An 18176-nucleotide genomic window follows, 5' to 3' on the forward strand; every position below is an offset into this window, starting at 1 on the left:
CTGGCTTCAAACACTTCCTGGCTGTGTGATGCTGGGCAAGTCACTTAACTCTGTTTGCCTCAGTTTCCTCATCTATTTATTATGGAGTTGGAGAAGGAAATGGCAAACCACTTCAATACCTTTGTCAAGAAGACCCCAAATAGGGGCAGCTAGGTGGCGCAGTGGATAGAGCACCGGCCCTGGAATCAGGAGTACCTGAGTTCGAATCCGGCCTCAGACACTTACTGGCTGTGTGACCCTGGGCAAGTCACTTAACCCCAATTGCCTCACTAAATTAAAAAAAAAACAACAAAAAACAAACAAGACCATCCCAAATGGCATCATGAAGAGTCAGACATGACTGAAGCAACTAAACAAAAACAAGGCTTGGATACAGATTAAAGATGTAATTCTGAACATGAGAGTAGATAAAAACGCACATAAGAAAAAATAAATACACAGAATAATTTTGTTATATTTTTACATATACACACACATATATGCACATACGCACATATACACACATACATAGTCTTACACACAAACATACATATTCTTATATATACATACTTAGATATGTGTATACACACACACACACATACCAGCTATGTGACAATGGACAAGTCACAATCTCAAAATGCTCTTGGAAAATCTCTAAATATAAGTAGCAAAGAGGCTGACCTGCATTAGAATGGAAACTTCCTCACATTCAGTCCCTATCATATGTGTATGTGTACAGGTGCATGTGTATAAGGAGAGAAAAAGAAAGGGGGATAGGAGGGGGAGAAGGGGAGAAAAGAAAAGGGAAGAGAGAAAAGTTTTAATTACTTAAAACTGCAATAAGACGGGACTTGGGGCAGCTAGGTGGTGCAGTGGATAAAGCACTGACCCTGGATTCAGGAGGACCTGAGTTCAAATCCGGCCTCAGACACTTGACACTTACTAGCTGTGTGACCCTGGACAAGTCACTTAACCCCCATTGCCCCACCAAAAAAAAAAAAAAGACTAGACTTTTGGATATACACACATGTGTATGTATGTATATATACATATATATGTACACACAGCTGTATACTGTCTCTTAAAAAGTACCTAAAAAGTATGTTGTAACAGAAGTTCATGGTTTCTTCTGCAACCTTCCTTTTAGTTCTTTGTAGATTAAAATATTTGTTTGATGATGTGTTGCATTTATGTTAAAAAAAAAGAAAAAGGAATCAGATGAAAAAATAAAGAGAGAAGAAGAAAGAAAGGATAAAATACTGCCACTAAAGGAAAAGAGAGCTTCAGAAAAGGGGGTCTTTTACACATTGAGTTTCATAAACAAGAATTTCAGCTCCTTTCCAAGAGTCCCTGAGAAGTAATTATAGACTCTCTTTCTGAATAACTTCAAAGGACCGTAGTCCCAAAGTAAAATGAAATATAGTTTTTCTTAGGTTAAAATTTATATTTGAAAAAAATTATAGAAGTTCCAATATTTAGGTCTCCAAAAGATAGCTCCTCCTTCAAAATCCAGACTTGTGATCATTAGGGGTCTATTACATGCTAATTCTTTTTTTTCTCACTTCCTGTCTTTAAATCATTAAATCACTTACTCATTAGTACCTACTTGAGGATAGAATAGATGAGATCAAAGGAGAAAACTCAAGCCAATCCATTTTTTTTCTGGTGAGGAGGAGCTTTGGAAAAAGGGTTTGGGGTGGTTTGGTGAGAGGAGAAAGAAATGTGTAAAAGGGATAGCCAATATGAGGTTTATTTGGATTTATCAGTTATACAAGGTATCTTGTTTCCTCAAATGTTAACTGTATTTCCATTATAACTAAAATTTTTTCTATGCCCTATCAGGAGGAACGAACCCTGGGAATGTCTGATCGGTGTCTGGCTAAAGCTCTAGGACTCTTCAAACGTCTTCCATAGAAGAAAATAGAGTTTAGACTAACATAGGTCCCCAAACAAAAGAAACAACTTTGTTTTGTAAGGAGTCCCTATTATAAACATGCATTTCTATACCACCACATGATGGATTCCAAGCTTGCTCCCAGTAAGTCAATAAACAAGGCACTAAGAGAAAGGTACAAGGGGGCAGCTAGGTGGTGCAGTGGATAATGCACTGGCCTCAGGAGGACCTGAGTTCAAATCTGGCCTCAGACACTTGACGCTAGCTGTGTGACCCTGGGCAAGTCACTTAAACCTCATTGCCCCACAAAAAAGAAAAAAACAAAGAGAAAGGTACAGACTCTTAAGCTTCAAAATCTATTATTCCAGGTATATACAGGATAAACATTTAATCAATTCAGTAAACCTTTATTAAGCATCTATTCTATGTAAGTCTTACCCTGGGTTCTAGGGTTAGAAAGACAAAAACTAAACAGCCCTTCTTCTCAGGGAACTAGCATGCTTTTGAGCTCAGGGCAAAGGCATGGAAACAACAGGTGAATATACAGTAATGGGAAGGGCATTAACAAATAGGAAATGAGAAAAGGCTTCCTGCAGGAAGACTCAGTAGAGCTGAGCCTTGAAGGGAGTTAGGGAGTCTAAGGTAAGGAAAGAGGACATTTAAGGCTGGTGAGGGAGAGCCCACATGGAGCCAAGAGACAACTTGTCATGTATGGGAAACAGCAAGTTGTCCAGTTTGGATAGAACATAGGACAGCAGAAGCTAGAACAGAGTAATGACAAGTCAGTTTGGAAACACCGTTTGGAACTAGAATACAAATGCAGGAATTTGTAAATTACCCAGGAAGCTTCTTAAGCAGGTGAGTGACATGACCAGACCTATGTTTTAGGAATATCAATTTTCTAGCTATGTGAAGATGGACTGGAGTTGAGAGAGACTAGAACCAAGAGAGACCAATTAGAAAGACACTGCAATAGTCCAGGGGAGGTGATGAAGGTCAGGCTTAGGGGAAAGTGTATGCAAGTACAGAAGAGAACAGATGTGAGTGATGATGTGGAAGTAGAACAGACAATATTGGCCGAAAGGGAGATAGGAGTAGAGAGGATAAAATTATAAATGTAAATTAGAAGTTGATCCAGAATTCGAACAACCAAAGCAAAATGTTTTCTCCCATTATTTAAGTATATATGTATATATGTACATACACACCTTTGAATGTATATAAAAATAAGTGGCACTAAAAAAGAACCTTCAAACAGTAATAGAATTATGTTCAGTTGTCTTAATGTGTTTCCTCATAAGTCTTTTTCACCTGGGTACCTATGAGTATTAGCTATTACAATTAAATAAAAATCTATTAGTCAATCCAAATATTCACTAGATAGAACTTTTCATTCTCCAACCTTTCTAGGTGAAACATTAATTTACTGTGTCAGTGGATTTGGGAGTGGAGGAGAAGTTGAGTGAATCCTGCTTACAAATCTCTTGAATTTTTCTCCACCAAGGCAAGAACCTTTGAGTCAGGCTCCTATCACCTCTTACCTAGACAACCCAGCACAACAACTTACCATTCAATCTTCTTCCCTAAAGTCTAGTCAGCTAAGTCCATCCTCCATATAGCTACCAAAGTGATTTTGCTAAAACCAACCAACCAACCTCCATGCTTTCAATGCTTCAACTCTTTCACTTTGGCTAACTGGTTTACTTTAAACTTCAGCACAAGTATCACCTTCTGAAGGAGGTCTTTCCTAATTCTCCCAGCATCTAGTATCTTCCTGTGTTTGGTATACGTGTAAATGTGCATATACAAATACATATATTACATACACACATACATAAAAAGAATGTGTTATTTCTTTTCTTTTCTTTTCCTGGTGCAATGAGAATTAAATGACTTGCACAGGGTCACACAGCTAGTAAGTGTTAAGTGTCTGGGGCCGGATTTGAACTCAGGTCCTCCTGAATCCAGGACCAGTACTTTATCCACTGCCGCCACCTAGCTGCCCCCAAGAACATGTTATTTCTGCATTTGAATGTAAATTCCCTGTGGGCAGAAACTTTTATTTCTGTATTTATATCAATTTGCATCATTATGCCTGGCATATTGTTATGGGCTTAAGAAATGCTGGTTGACTGATATGTAGAGCTATCCCAATGAAAATGCAAGTATGTGTGCATATATACACACATATGTTCATATATGGGTTTTATATATGTGTGTATATCTGTCTACTATCTATCTTCACCTTTAGGCACAACATATCTACTGATGTGAGGATAGGGCATTAATGTCAGTGCAGCAACCCTTAAGTAAACAACATCCTCAGTGATCTGCCTTGCATGCAGCCAAGGAAGCGATAAACTAAAAGCCTAGAATCTCATCTTAAAAGTCATTTGGAATAATCTATTTGTTCATTTTACAGATAAAGAAATGCTTCTATTTCCCGGACTTAAATTTACAGAGTAGCTCATATTTTCTTATTTCAGTGAAGGAGAAAAACAATCTCAATTTGCTCAACCTATGTCTCAAAGTGAAAATTAAGTAATGGTTTCTTCACCTAAGAGCACTATTAGGATTTTCATCAACTCTTATCATTTTTAAAGTTTGAGTCTCTTCCTATGGGGGTTGTAGAAGCACTTTAATTTCCTTATCTTTATATGGAGTATTCATTAATCTAATGTGATTGTACTGTTCACCAACATCTGCACGGTCCTCTTGTGCTTAGGTTGAGATCCCAGATGTTGGAATATATCGCCTTGGTTTGAATTCTGGTCCAGTAAAAACAACACTGTTTCCATGACCTAGTTTTATTCCCTCCCTTCCCCTACCCCCATACCCCCAATTTCACAGGCAAACACTTGTACATGTGATAGTCATACATACATATTCCCTGGCCTCTATCTCCCCCTTTAGGACACTATACAAACATACCAATTCAGCCAGACTTTAATCCATCACCTCCCTGTTAGGACCAAATTCTTTGTCAATATAGCTAGTTTCCAGTTTCGTTTTCAGCTCTCATAGTACATCTGTACTTAATTTTCTCAGTATGTTAGATGGAAATCTCTGGCAAATAAGCAGAGAAAGGAATCTGACACGCAGAGAGGTGATTTATCCTAAAAAGCACAGACATCAAGAATGCAGCTGACTTAGTGCTTCATGATTTGCAGAAATTTTCTCACAATAAAACCATGAGGTAGGTAAAGCACGGATTATTAATTGTCATTTACATATAAGGAAACTGAAGCTCAGAAAAGCTAGGTGACTAATTGGGGTCATATAAGCTAGGTAAGTTAGAGCCAGAATTTTAACCTGGGTCTCCCAATTCCAAGATCAGTGTTCTTTCCCTCGTCCCCAGGGACAAATACTTCTAAAATGGTGGTTTAAACATATATGATATGGAAACACTGGGTAAAACAGGTGAGTTTAATGGCATTTTAGAACCTGCATGCAAGAATGACCATGTTCTAAAACGAGTAGTGCCAGGTCCTTCCAAGTGAAGGATTAAGAATCAGTGAAGGGGGCAGCTAGATGGCGCAGTGGATAGAGCAGTGGCCTTGGAGTCAGGAGTACCTGAGTTCAAGTCCGGCCTCAGACACTTAATACTTACTAGCTGTGTGACCCTGGGCAAGTCACTTAACCCCAACTGCCTCACTAAAAAAAAAAAAAAAAAAAAAGAATCAGTGAAAACACTACTCTGAAGTATCTTCCTTGGCAGGGAAAGAAAATAAGCATGGGAATAAGGGCTACAGATGATTACAGTGAAAAGAATCAGATGTGGAATACAAGGACTTGGGTGTGAATCCCAATTCTTCCATTTTCTAAACTGTGTGACCTTAGTCCAAGGGTTCTTAATTTTTTTTTTAATATGTCATAAACATCTTTTCTCAGTCTGGTAGAGTATATGGACTCCTCAGAATACTGTTATAAAGTGAATAAAATAAGAGACACAGGATTATGAAGGGAACCAATTATATTAAGATATAATTAAGTATTTTAAAAAATGAGTTTATAGACCTCAAGTAAGAAATCCCTACCTTAGATAATAATTTTTCTAGGCCTCTAGTTTCTCATCTGTAAAATGGAGTTGGCAGAGATGACCACTAAGATTCTTTTGAACTCTAAATCCATACTCCTATGATCAAAAAATTTGAATGTTTGAAGCCCAGCACTGTCACCCAATTATCCATGTGATCTTGGGTTAATCCTCAACATTCTCTGGCCCTCAGTCTTTTCACCTGTAAGATGGGTATAAGGTGAGGAAAGGTTACCCCCAACTCTAAGAGTAGATAATTCCAGGGTTCTGGAAACATTTGGTGAGAGTTAAATAAACTACTCTAAAAATTTAAAGAGAAAACGTATTTGTTTTCCAAAGGAGTGGATATAGACGAAAGCTTCTTAAACTGTCGGTTGCAACCCCATATGGGGTTGCGAAAAGTTTGGCAACAGTAAAAGGTTAGGTATACCTATTTTATATAATGATATACCAGGGGCAGAATAAAAATTTCTTGGGCAAAAAGGGGTCACAAGTGGACAAAGTTTAAGAAGCCCTGATAGAGACAGAGAGATCATGTGATCAGGTTAACTACAAAAGGAGCTTTGAGGCTCTGTCTCTAGAAAGGGCATCCCCATTCTGTCTCTTCCCCTTCTTTGATCTATAATTTTGTCTGCTTGAGAAGGAAAGGCATTGAAGGGGGTAGGGAGGGAAAGTCAGGTCCTTTTTTCTCTCCTTTCTTTCATTGACTAAACTGTACATGCTTTATATCCTAGGAGCTAGCTTGCTCGTTCTCTCACACTCTCTCTCTCTCTCTCTCCACTGCTACTTCTAAGCCTTAGGCAAAGTGGCAAGGCTTTCAAAGGGAATCCACTTTGGTAATAGTGCTTGGAAGGTCTTCTGGGCATTTCAGTTGGATTCAGATCTTTAGGGGCCTCTCTTTAAAATAAAACATTTGAAAAATCTTAAATTTTTTTCCCCAACAATAAATATAATAGGAAAAAGCATCATGTGTATAACCACTGAAATAAGTCTATCCCCACAGCCGAAAACCACAGTCAGTAGTTGTTCACTGATGGCCACACACCAGGGTTAAAAGTGGGGGAAAAAGACTTTTATCTCCTTTCAAACACACTTTGAGAGATGTAAACTGTTCTCAATGGACACTTTTCTATAGGGAAAAGGCATTATTATATAGAGTAAAAAAAGTGGTACTAAATGAATATTTGGGTTGTGGTCCAATCTCTGACTTGGGGGAAGTAAACTCTCTGAGGTTCAGTTTCCTTGTTTAAAAAGAAAAGGATGGGGCAGCTAAGTGGCACAGTGGATAGAGCATGGCCCTGGAGTCAGGAGGACCTGAGTTCAAATCTGTCAGCAGACACTTGACACTTACTAGCTGTGTGACCCTGGGCAAGTCACTTAACGCCAACTGCCTCACCAAAAAGAAAGGAAGGAAGGAAGGAAGGAAGGAAGGAAGGAAGGAAGGAAGGAAGGAAGGAAGGAAGGAAGGAAGGAAGGAAGGAAGGAAGGAAGGAAGGAAGGAAGGAAGGAAGGAAGGAAGGAAGAAAAGAAGATAACGCCTATCCTAATTATTTCATGGGATTATTATTAGCAAAAAAGGAGAATTATAGATATGAGAAGCACTTTGAATAAAGCATTATAATACTATACAATTATTAAAATTACTAAAACCATGCTTGAAATAATTTATCTGGTACTTAAGCAATCACACAGGTATTATGTCATCCTCTATTAGCCAGCCTATACTCTGTGTGTGTACAACTATATGTATATACACACACGTATATATAAATCACATATACAAATAAATTTATGAAATGAACATTTCATAAGTATGAATTACATAATATGAAATGAACTTTCAAAAATGAAAGTAGCCAATTTTTAAAACATTTTAAACCACCCAACTCTCTATAAGCATAAGGAAAGGGAATGTAAGGAGAATACAGACAAGAATCTCCTTTAAACAATATTTCCAACTTTATTCCCAACCAAATATTGCCCCCATTTGCTATGCAACACTTGATAATTTCACATTTCATTCCCTCCTCTTTTTTTTCCCCTTGATGAATAATCAGAGACATTGCCACCTACATAGATCATGAAAACCAGGTCCAAAATAATCAGTAGAATTCAGAGTCTACATACATATTTAAAATAGTTATAGAATTGTAGGTTCAGATCACCTTTAGGTCATCTTTCCAACTTATCACCTATCATAGGGAACCTCACTGGGGAGTCTACAGGATCATAGATTTGAAGCTGGAAGGGACCTTGGAAGTCACTGAGCCCAAAGCCTTCCATTTACAGATGAGGGAACAGAGGCCCAAAGACATGAAGTGATTTGCCCAGTGTCAGTGTCTACTGATTTCAGGTCTCTTTTACGGTTTACATGCACCATAATGGAACCTCAGCGAGCCTTTACTAGACTTACATATAAACACTAAAATTATCTCCTACCAAGGAAAACTAGGGGAAAAAAAAAAACTCTATAAAATCAAAACTACCTTCCATTTTCCCCCCATTTACTCTAGATTCTATTCTTGAGTCAGGCTTCATGTGGGGTTTGACTAAAAGTGTATTAGAGTTTCCATATCATCCTAATTCCAAGAATGAGACTAATACAAGCAAGCTGGAGAAAATGCTGGTTCATAATCTGAAAAACAGTCATTTGGTAAATCAATAGATTTGCATTGTTCCTCAAAGGTGGGGGCAAGGCTAATCAGAGCACACATGTAAATGAGCATCTCCTGATCAGTGAGGGTTACTTCAGCCAAAATGATTCTTTGCTCCTGTCAGGTTAGATTCCTCATGCTAATTTTCTGCTTGGCTTTCGGGTTCATTTTCCAGCATCTTTACTGTGATCCTTCCTTTGAAATGCTGGTTTGAACAAGGAAGTGATTCCTGTTTGGAAAGTCGCATTCCAGATAACTCCTGCAGCACTGATGCTCTTTCACACTTCCATCAGGGTATACACAATAGAGCAGTGGAAGGGAAATTGAACTCGGAAAATTAGTATTTGAGAGGCAATGTGGATTGTGACTAGGCTGTGAAGCTGAAAAGACCTGAATTCAAATTGTGTACCTGAGACGTACTAGCTGTGTGACCCATTGTTGTTGTTCAGTTGTTTCCGTTGTGTCTGATTCTTAATGACCCTGTTGGGGGTTTTCTTGGCAAAGATACTGGAATGGTTTCTCATTTCCTTCTTCAGCTTATTTGACAGATGAGGGAATTGAGGCAAACATGGTCAAGTGACTTGCCAAGGGTCACATGTCAAGTAAGTGTCTGAGGCCAGGTTTTAATGAATTCAAGAAGGTGAGTCTTTCTGACTCCAGGCCTGGTACTGCATCCACTGTGTCACTTGCGAGAGCAAGCAATTAACCTCTAGGTGCTCCAAGACAGGGCTTCTTAAACTTTTTCACTCTCAACCCCTTTCTGCCCAAGAGATTTCTATGTGACCCTGGGTATACTGGCATATTAAATAGGTATACGTAACCTTTTACTGTTGCCAATTTTTTCATGACCCTCACATTCAGTTACACAACCCCATATGGGGTCACAATCACAGATAGTTTAAGAAGTTTAGATGGTAAATTGTAGAGAAGGTGCTGACTTGTATTGTTAGAGTTTTCTGATCTGGGAATTCCATGAAATCACAGGATTAATATTTACTCCTAAAATAGCATTTATTAATAGTTTTGATAAAAGCTAGATAAACAAAGAGGGTAAAATTATTGGCTAAGATAAGGGTTGGAAATTAGCTCCTGATAGTGTTTATTCATCCTTCCTATGAATTACTTTGAGACTTAGTTGGACTTACTTCAAAGTGTGACTGATGAGCTCAGTTGGTTAAAGCACAGTGCTAATGGGATTAATATCATGGGTTCTTGTCTCTACTTGGCTTTCCTCCCATTCCATGGCCAAAGACAGAACCACTAAGCTCAGTTACCTTCTCTAAGTGTGTGGCTTTGGAACAAGTCTATAAAATGAGGGCTCTTAACTTTTTTGTCTGTTATGAATCCTCTCTCTCCTTTGGCAGGCCGGTAAAGCCTTGTAGATCCCTTTTCAGAATAATTTTTAAGCACACAGAATATAAAAGACACAGGCTAACAAGGGAAACTAATCATACTGAAATAGTCATCAAAATACATGGGCCCCGGGGCAGCTAGGTAGCGCAGTGGATAGAGCACCGGCCCTGGAGTCAGGAGTACTTGAGTTCAAATCCGGCCTTAATCACTTAACACTTACTAGCTGTGTGACCCTGGGCAAGTCACTTAACCCCAACTGCCTCACTAAAAAAAAAAAAAAAATACACAGGCCCCAGATTAAAAGCCCCTGCTAAATATCCAGCCAATGTAGACATAGCTGTAAGATAGCGGTATTGTCCTATTTTATCACCTAAATGTGTTCTTCTGGTATAAGTCATGGGAGACTGGTATGAAAAGACTTAAAAAGAATACAGGAATTAATTTATTATCGGGACAATAGAAAGAGCATCGGATCTGGAGTTAGTGGACCTTGGACAAATTGAACAGTAAGTCTCCGGCCCCAATCTTATCATCTATAAGATGAAGGGGTTGTATTAATGTCCCCTAACATCCATTCCCACTCAAGATCCATGAGATGACTTTTTTATCCTTCCCTTGTTTCTCCATGGCTGAAAGGCCAGAGTAACCTTGAGTGTCAGAATTCTCAACAGTACCTCATCCAAGGTTCAGAGCTTCCTTGAAATGAGACAGCATCATCTTGGGAAGAGGAATCTATATTTTTAACTACAGTGCTTAAATTTTTCTTGGTTTTTATTGTCTCTGTCTACTTTGGCATTGTTGTCCTCTAGATATCAGCCTACCCGCTACTCCTCTGTAACAAAAGTAGAGCTAGGATTGGTTTGCCCAATTAAAGTTGTAATTGGCTTGCCCAATTAGAGAGGTGCTACCTAAAAGTAGATGCCTTAATGGATTAGCAGAAAAACTGGGGGGGGGGGCATGCAAACAGACCAATTCACTTAAGTAAAACATTTAAACTTGACCAAATATGTTTATATCCTAAATGGATGAATATAACAATTTCCTAAATGGTGTTCCAATGGCTTAGAAGGCCAATTGTTATTCCCCTAAAGTCCTTCCCTGAGGCAGTTAGGTGGTGCCATGGATAGAGTATTGGCCTTGGAATCTTGAATTCAAATCCTGCCTGTTACTAGCTCTGTGACCCTGGTCAAGTTTCCTCATCAGTAAAAGGAGGTGGAGAAAAAAATGGCTCACCACTCCAGTATCTTTGCCAAGAAAAAAAAACCCTGAACAACAACAAAATGTGTTTGCTTCCAGGGGATTGCTAAGAACACTTGAGAACAATTTTCCTTATCAACAATCACCAAAGCAAAGAAATAGAATTGTACGGGATAAGCCTTCCAGGTCTCCACATGAGCCCTGAGGGCTTACCTTGGAATTCCTTTGTCTCTAGAATAAAGTACAAACTCCTTAGCTTGACATTCAAGGCTTCCCACGGTTTGGCTCCCACCCACCAATTTTTCCAACTTTATTTCATATTATTCACCTTAGCTTTCTACATCACAGTCAAACTAGACTACTAGCTATTTCCCAAATTTCGCCTTCCATGGACTCACAAAGGCCATCCCCTCTCCTATTCCCTTACACCTGGAATGCCTTCCCCTAACTCTGTATTTCCTTCTTCAGCAACTGGTGCCTCTTCTCCAGAAATTACACCATATTTACTTTATCTTTATGCAACTCTGCCTTGCTTAAATCCATTTCATACACAGGTCAAGGAATCACCTGTGATGTCACTGGTCCTCTTCGAAAAAAATGAAGGACCAACAACAACTGGGAATGCGTCATACTGTTCTCCTTCTGCAGGACACAAGGTCCTTAAGGCCAGGATCTGTTTCACTTTTGCCTTTTTAACTCCTGAGCCTGGTGGAATGCCTTGCACACAGTAAGCACTTAATAAATGCTTGTTCATTGGATGTTAAAATCCTTCTCTCCCTTTAAGGCTCAAGTGACCCCCCCCCCCACCAAGACACTTTATCTGATGCTCCCAAGCTGGAGCATAACTTATTCTTTTTAACTCTGCTGCTCTACCTTGTTTTACATTTATCAGAACTGAAGTAAAGGAAAAAAGAAATAAGAGCTATTGTTTCTTTTTTGTAATTTAGAAACCCAGAGAGAAAATAATTCAATAACAATAGATGCAGCTGGGAGAGAAGATGTAGGAGTTTTAAGGGGAAATTAACTGGAGAAGAAGGAAAGGAATCTGAGATATGAGAGAGAGACAGACAGACAGACACAGAGAGACAGAGAGAGACAGAGACACAGAGACAGAGGCAGAGGCAGACACACAGAGAAAGAGACAGACAGGTGAGAAGAGGTAGAATGAGTAAGGAAAAGTAGGAACCATCTCTCTGGATACTTCTTTTGAAATTCAATACTTTTTTTCATTTGAGTGTTTATGAAAAGGCTGTAACTGAAGAAGGAAAAGGATGCACTCAGAAAAGCAGATAGGGATCCACAAGGAGAAAGAGTTATGTTAGATGTATCTATCCTGCCTTCAGTAAATGCAACATCTGAAAAACCTGGGTTTAAAAAACAGATCAGGAGGTAATTTTGCCACAGGTGGTTTAATTTAATTTAATTTTTTTGTGGGTTTTATTTTTAACATGATGCTTCACAGATGTATCATACTTCATGTGGCAGATGGATCATCATTGAAACAGCAAGTTATGAGTCATGCAGAAAATTGTATACATTCAGTTTCTGTAATATTTTGAATTCATTAGGGAAGCTCTTGCCTTTTTTCCCCTTTATACAGGGCTACTTTCATTTTTAAGAAGTCATGCAGATGAAGTCAGAGTCTTACCAGTGCTAAGTGGTCACTAGACTTTTACCTTTGTATTTGTGACTGGCTCAGAGAATCCAGCCTAAAAAAAGCCCAATGCCTTATATTTTAAAAGCACTTAACACTTTTCAAAGCCCTTTTCATATCTGTGGTCTCATCACAAACCCGATTTTTACAGTTCAAGAAAACCAGGTGTAGAGAGATTGAGACCTGGCCAAAGGCTATATAAGTAGTTAAAAAGGAAGAATCTGAAGTAGAATAAAGTCTCCTTATTCCTAAGGTATGGATACTTTCCACTATACATACTTATGCAAATGCATTTTATGTCTAATTTGACTTATGATTAATTTTCTAGGATATATGTACTATTTTTGTGGAAAGATTTGCATCTGTGTGTGTGTGCATGTGTTTGTCAGATTTCAAGATTTCTGGAATTAAATGAAAATGACCTTGGAGTTAGTAGAATTCTCTTACCTTCCTTTATTGCAAGATTTCTAATTGAATAAAACATGAACTGTGTTGAACCTCATATCCAAAGTGGATTTTTGGTCAAGTCAGTGGTCTTATACTGAAGAGTTTTAGAAAGGCATGTTAAACACATACATACGTGCATACACACAAACATACACACACAAAATTGCTGGAAATGCCTCATTTGTCTTGAGGGCTACCCAGGTATACCTACCAAGTCACATGGTGCATAAGTAAATGCAAATCATCCAAGCAGGTCAATTTGAAAGATTACATTTTAAAAGGGAGTTAAATCTAACATGTTCTAAAGGAAGAGCCATAAAAATGACCTTGGAGTTGGCAGGTTCTCTTACCTTAATTTATTCTTCCTCTTCTTCTGCAACTCCTGTCTCTTTATGCACCACCACTCTTGTGACTGACATGTCAGGGTGCTGCTCTTTGGCTTCCTTAATTGCCTGTGCCAATGCCTAACAGGGGTAGAAAACAGATAATTGGAGTTAGTCTATCAGTGTTCAAATTAGAAAACAATATTTTAAAAGGATCTCCGTGGAGAGGGTGCTGGGCTTGGAAACAGGAAGACTCATCTTTCTGAGTTCAAATCTGGCCCCAGACACTGACTAGCTGTGTGACCCTGGGCAAGTCACTTAACCCTGTTTGCCTCTGTTTCTTCATCTGTAAAAATGAGCTGGAAAAGGAAATGGCAAATCATTCCACTTTCTTTGCCAAGAAAACTCTAAATGGGACCATGAAGAGTCTTTTATGACTGAAACAACTCAACAACAACAGCTATTTATGTCCCTTGACAACACAGCTATCCCACTATTGGCATGGACCCTAATGTCATCAAAGACAGAAAGAAAAGTCTTATCTATTGGTAACTACATGAATATAAATACACACACGCCAGAGTATTAATTGAAACACTTTTTGCAGTAGCACCAAAAAAAAAAAAAAAAAAAGGGAAAATAAAATGGGTGACTATTGGGAAAGGCCAAACAAAATAATGGCATAGGAATGTAACAGTAATTTACTGTGCCATAAGAAATGATGAATATGAGGAATTTAGAGAAACAATAAAAAGGCCTGCATGCACTGATGCAGAGTAAAGGAAGCAAGCAGAACCAGGAGAACAATATACAAATTGACCACAAAGACTTAAATGAAAAAAAGTCAACAGGCAGCTACGCTCAGATTGAATGACTAATCTTGGTCTTAGAAAACAATGATGATATAAGCACACTACCCTTTCCTTGCTAGGGAAGGCATTTAAGGATATGGATGAGAGAATTCTAGTTCTAGAACTGGAAAGATAAGCAAAGGCTTAATCTAGCTGGATGGCTTTATTTTACAGACAAAGGAAATGAAAAGAGTGATTTCAGTGCTCAAGATGATATAGGTAGCAAATATCAGAGGTGGGATTTGAACCCACGACTTCAGGCTCTAGAGCTTATTTTATACTACACTACCTTCCATGTTCCATTTGCTATCAAAAAATCAGTGGGTTTTTACATTTTAACTGTTGTTGTTTTTTTAATGAAGAGGATTTTATTAGGGATGGGAATGGTACAAATATGTTGGAAAATATCTATGATTGTTTAAAAAAACATCAAAAGCATTAATAAAACTTATTTTAAAGGTTTGGCTGATTCCAAACTGCACAGTGTGCTGCCACACTTCTCCAAATTAGAGGCTCATGTCCGTGTATGCATGTACAGGAGAGAAAGAATGGGTTATGGTGCCCCCTAGTGCTCATGTCTGGTAATGCTTCTTTGCAAAAATCAACAATACAATTCTTTACATCTGTTTCCCTGCTTTCCTCCTCAGACCACCCCACCACCCCCTTTATTGTGGAAATACAGAAAAGCACAGAGAGGTAATTAATCAGGACAGAATAATAAAATGCAAGAGTTGGACAGGATCTTAGAAATCGCTTACTTAGTCCAACGCTTTTCAGTATGACACTCAGAAATCAGTGTTCAGTATAAGCCTTCTTTATCCATGCACATAAAAAAGCATCCAAACTTTGGGGGGTAAAGGAAAACACAAAAGAGGATTTTTGGCATGAGAAGTACAAAAAGTACTACTCTTGGAAATCTCGTGGTACAAGTTAGAATTCCATAAGATCAAAATTAATGATTTTTTCTTTAATTTTTAAAGTTGGAAAGAAATCCAACCAAGGATAGATTATTATATCTTATTAGGAAAACATGGATCCAAATGTAGCATGACAATATGTCCAATACCATATGTTACTTCACTAAGTCTACTGGCATCTGCATAATGCCAAAAAATTAATTTTTATAGAATGATTTGAGTTGTGAGTTATTCTGTACAAAGAGTATTATCTATAAAAACAGATTTGGAAAATGTAGTACAATTAAAAGAAGTTTAAATATATTTAAATGTTAGTGCCATCAGCATAAAGTGAAAAATTAGGCAGAGGAGTGGGTTTGGAAAGGAACACAGATACAGTAATATGTTAAAAATCTTTTGGTTGTGTGTGATGTGGGTGTGTGATGGGAGAGAGGGAAAATCAGGGAAAGAGTGAGGAAGTAAATCTATATCCAGTTTCGGATGTCCAAATGACACTTAAGAATCACAAATTTGGATGTTATTTCCTAGCAACTTGCTGTGGGGATAGATCAACTATTGTGCCTGTTTGGTCTCCTCCCTGATGAAGATTTGAAAATTTAACATAGAATGAATAGGGGCAGCTAGGTGGCGCAGTGGATAGAGCACTGGCCCTGGAGTCAGGAGTACCTGAGTTCAAATCCAGCCTCAGACACTTAACACTTACTAGCTGTGTGACCCTGGGCAAGTCACTTAACCCCAATTGCCTCACTAAAAAAAAAAAAAAAACATAGAATGAATGATGTGGGGTTCTGGTATTTGGAACCCGGTGGTGCAGTGAATAGAAAACTGGGCTTGGAATCAGAAAGATTTATCTTCCTGAGTTCAGATACAGCCTCAGATATTTACTAGCTTTGTGACCCTAGGAATGTCACTTAAACTTATTTGCCTCAGTTTCCTCATCTGTAAAATGAGATGGAGAAAAAATGGCAAATCACTTCAGTATCTCCGCCAAGAAACTCCCCAATGGGGTTGGAAAGAGTTGGACATGACTGAAAAGACTGAACAACAATTACCAAGTGAATACAGAATTCTATTTCTTTATTACAGATTTGTATTTGTTCACTATTGACGTACCCTTAGGTTTTAGAAAAGATCTGGGAAAGAGGTTTGTGATATTATTTAAGATACTACTTGAGCTTCCCAACATCAGCAATGAAAGGATGTTTAATTCTCAACAGCTTGGTCATTTAATTATGGACTTCAAGAACAGACAAGCACAATAGAACATGAAATTAAATTTCCTTAAAAAAGCCTATGCTACATTATAATTAAGAAATGAAAATTAAATCAGTCGGTTTAGACTTTTTTAAAAAACAGATTTCAGGGAAGGCTAGTGAGTATAAAAGCTACAGGCATATAGATTTTGGTGCAATTTAAGAAAGGCTTAAAAAAAGGCAATGAAAAGATGTTAAAAAATCAAAAGGGGCTGTCCCGTTAGGTAGTAATATCTATGCCTTGAGAATGGTTGGATGACTGCTTTAGGCAAAGTTCTAGAATGGATTTGCCTACCATTAAAGGGGATTAGATGGCAGTTAGGTGGCTCAGTACATAGAGTATTGGACTTGGAGTCAGGAAGACTCATTATGAGTTCAAATCTGGCCTCAGACACTTAGTAGATGTGTGACCCTGTGTACATCACTTAACCTTATTTGCCTCATTTTCCTCATCTGTAAAATGAGCTGGAGGAGGAAATGGCAAACTATTCCAATACCTTTGCCAAGAAAGTGCTAAATGGGGTCATGAAAAATCAGACATGATTGAAAAATACCTGAACAATGCCAACAAAGGGAGCTGAACTAAATGACCCTATCAGAAAACCTGAGAGTCTAAGATATTTTCCTCAACTGTGTATTTATTTCCAATTTCAAAACAAGATCTTAAGTCATCATATAATAGTGGAAGTATCCCTAAACAGTAATTAATGTCAATATTTCATTATATCACATTCCAAATATTAAAGTTATACATATGTACTATTTGGCACATACATTTTATATTTCTGCATATCTGGTTTTCACTAAGATGTGTTGCAAAATAGGAATCCTAGATTAGAACTTTCATGTAAACACCAAAAAAAGGCTAAAAGAATACTGCTGAAATCTTTTCTGAGTTAAAATTCCTGTGGGAAGGGAGCTATGTTGAAGATCTAAGGAGTTTGGTTGCAGGGGTAAACTGGAGAGGGTTGGAGGAAAATCAACTTCTGCTTGGGGACAAAGAAATCTCCAGGGGTAACTCTTCCCGACCTTACTGTGGAAGCAACCCCAGAACTTGGCCTATAGGACTGGCAAGATTAAAGGGCAGGAATCTGGCCCTCCCTCATCTGAAGCTGGGAAGTGCAGGATCTTCACTCACACTAACCTGAGCTGACAGGTCATATAATCACTTCCATACCTTTCCCAGGGACACACTGCTCAAATGGAAAGAATGCCCTCTGGTTACAGTCAAGAAGAAGTGCTACTTTATAGCTTTAAAAATCTGGCAGCCCAACGCTGCTGCTTCCAGTTCCTCTCTCCAACCCCGCCCATTCAACCACATGGAATTTGGTTTCCCTTCTGTCCACTTTAAGAAAATTGGCTCGGTGCCTAACTTGCCTTCGTTCTCCTCGATCTGGATGTGGACCATCACCCTATATCCAGATACTCTCTTCTCTTGGCTTCTCCAAATATCATATTCTTGGTAATCTTCCCTCCTGATTAACCCTCCTGTTTCCCTCTATTGGCTTCTCTGTAGCTCAGATCTTTGCGAAAGGAGCCAGGGAAGGGCTCCTGGATCACACTGGTGGATGAGTCTGACTTTTATAACTGGGAGATGGCCATCTCTGCACTCCCCCAA

The 18176-nt window shown here is 38.5% G+C and overlaps 1 protein-coding gene across 19 annotated transcripts in view; it reads right to left on the reverse strand.

Annotated features, from left to right (window-relative positions):
- The window catches only part of EPB41L2 (erythrocyte membrane protein band 4.1 like 2), a 275917-nt gene that overhangs the window by 2807 nt on the left and 254934 nt on the right, over positions 1-18176 (reverse strand). For all 19 annotated transcript variants that reach the window (XM_044000762.1, XM_044000778.1, XM_044000775.1 and 16 more), the window contains one exon: positions 13565-13678. In XM_044000762.1, coding sequence (XP_043856697.1) covers positions 13571-13678 — 108 coding nt within the window. In that variant the 3' untranslated portion in view covers positions 13565-13570. The remainder of the gene's footprint in view (positions 1-13564; positions 13679-18176) is intronic.

The sequence above is a fragment of the Dromiciops gliroides genome, chromosome 4 (genome assembly GCF_019393635.1).
Source record: "Dromiciops gliroides isolate mDroGli1 chromosome 4, mDroGli1.pri, whole genome shotgun sequence".
Taxonomy (NCBI): Eukaryota; Metazoa; Chordata; class Mammalia; order Microbiotheria; family Microbiotheriidae; genus Dromiciops; species Dromiciops gliroides.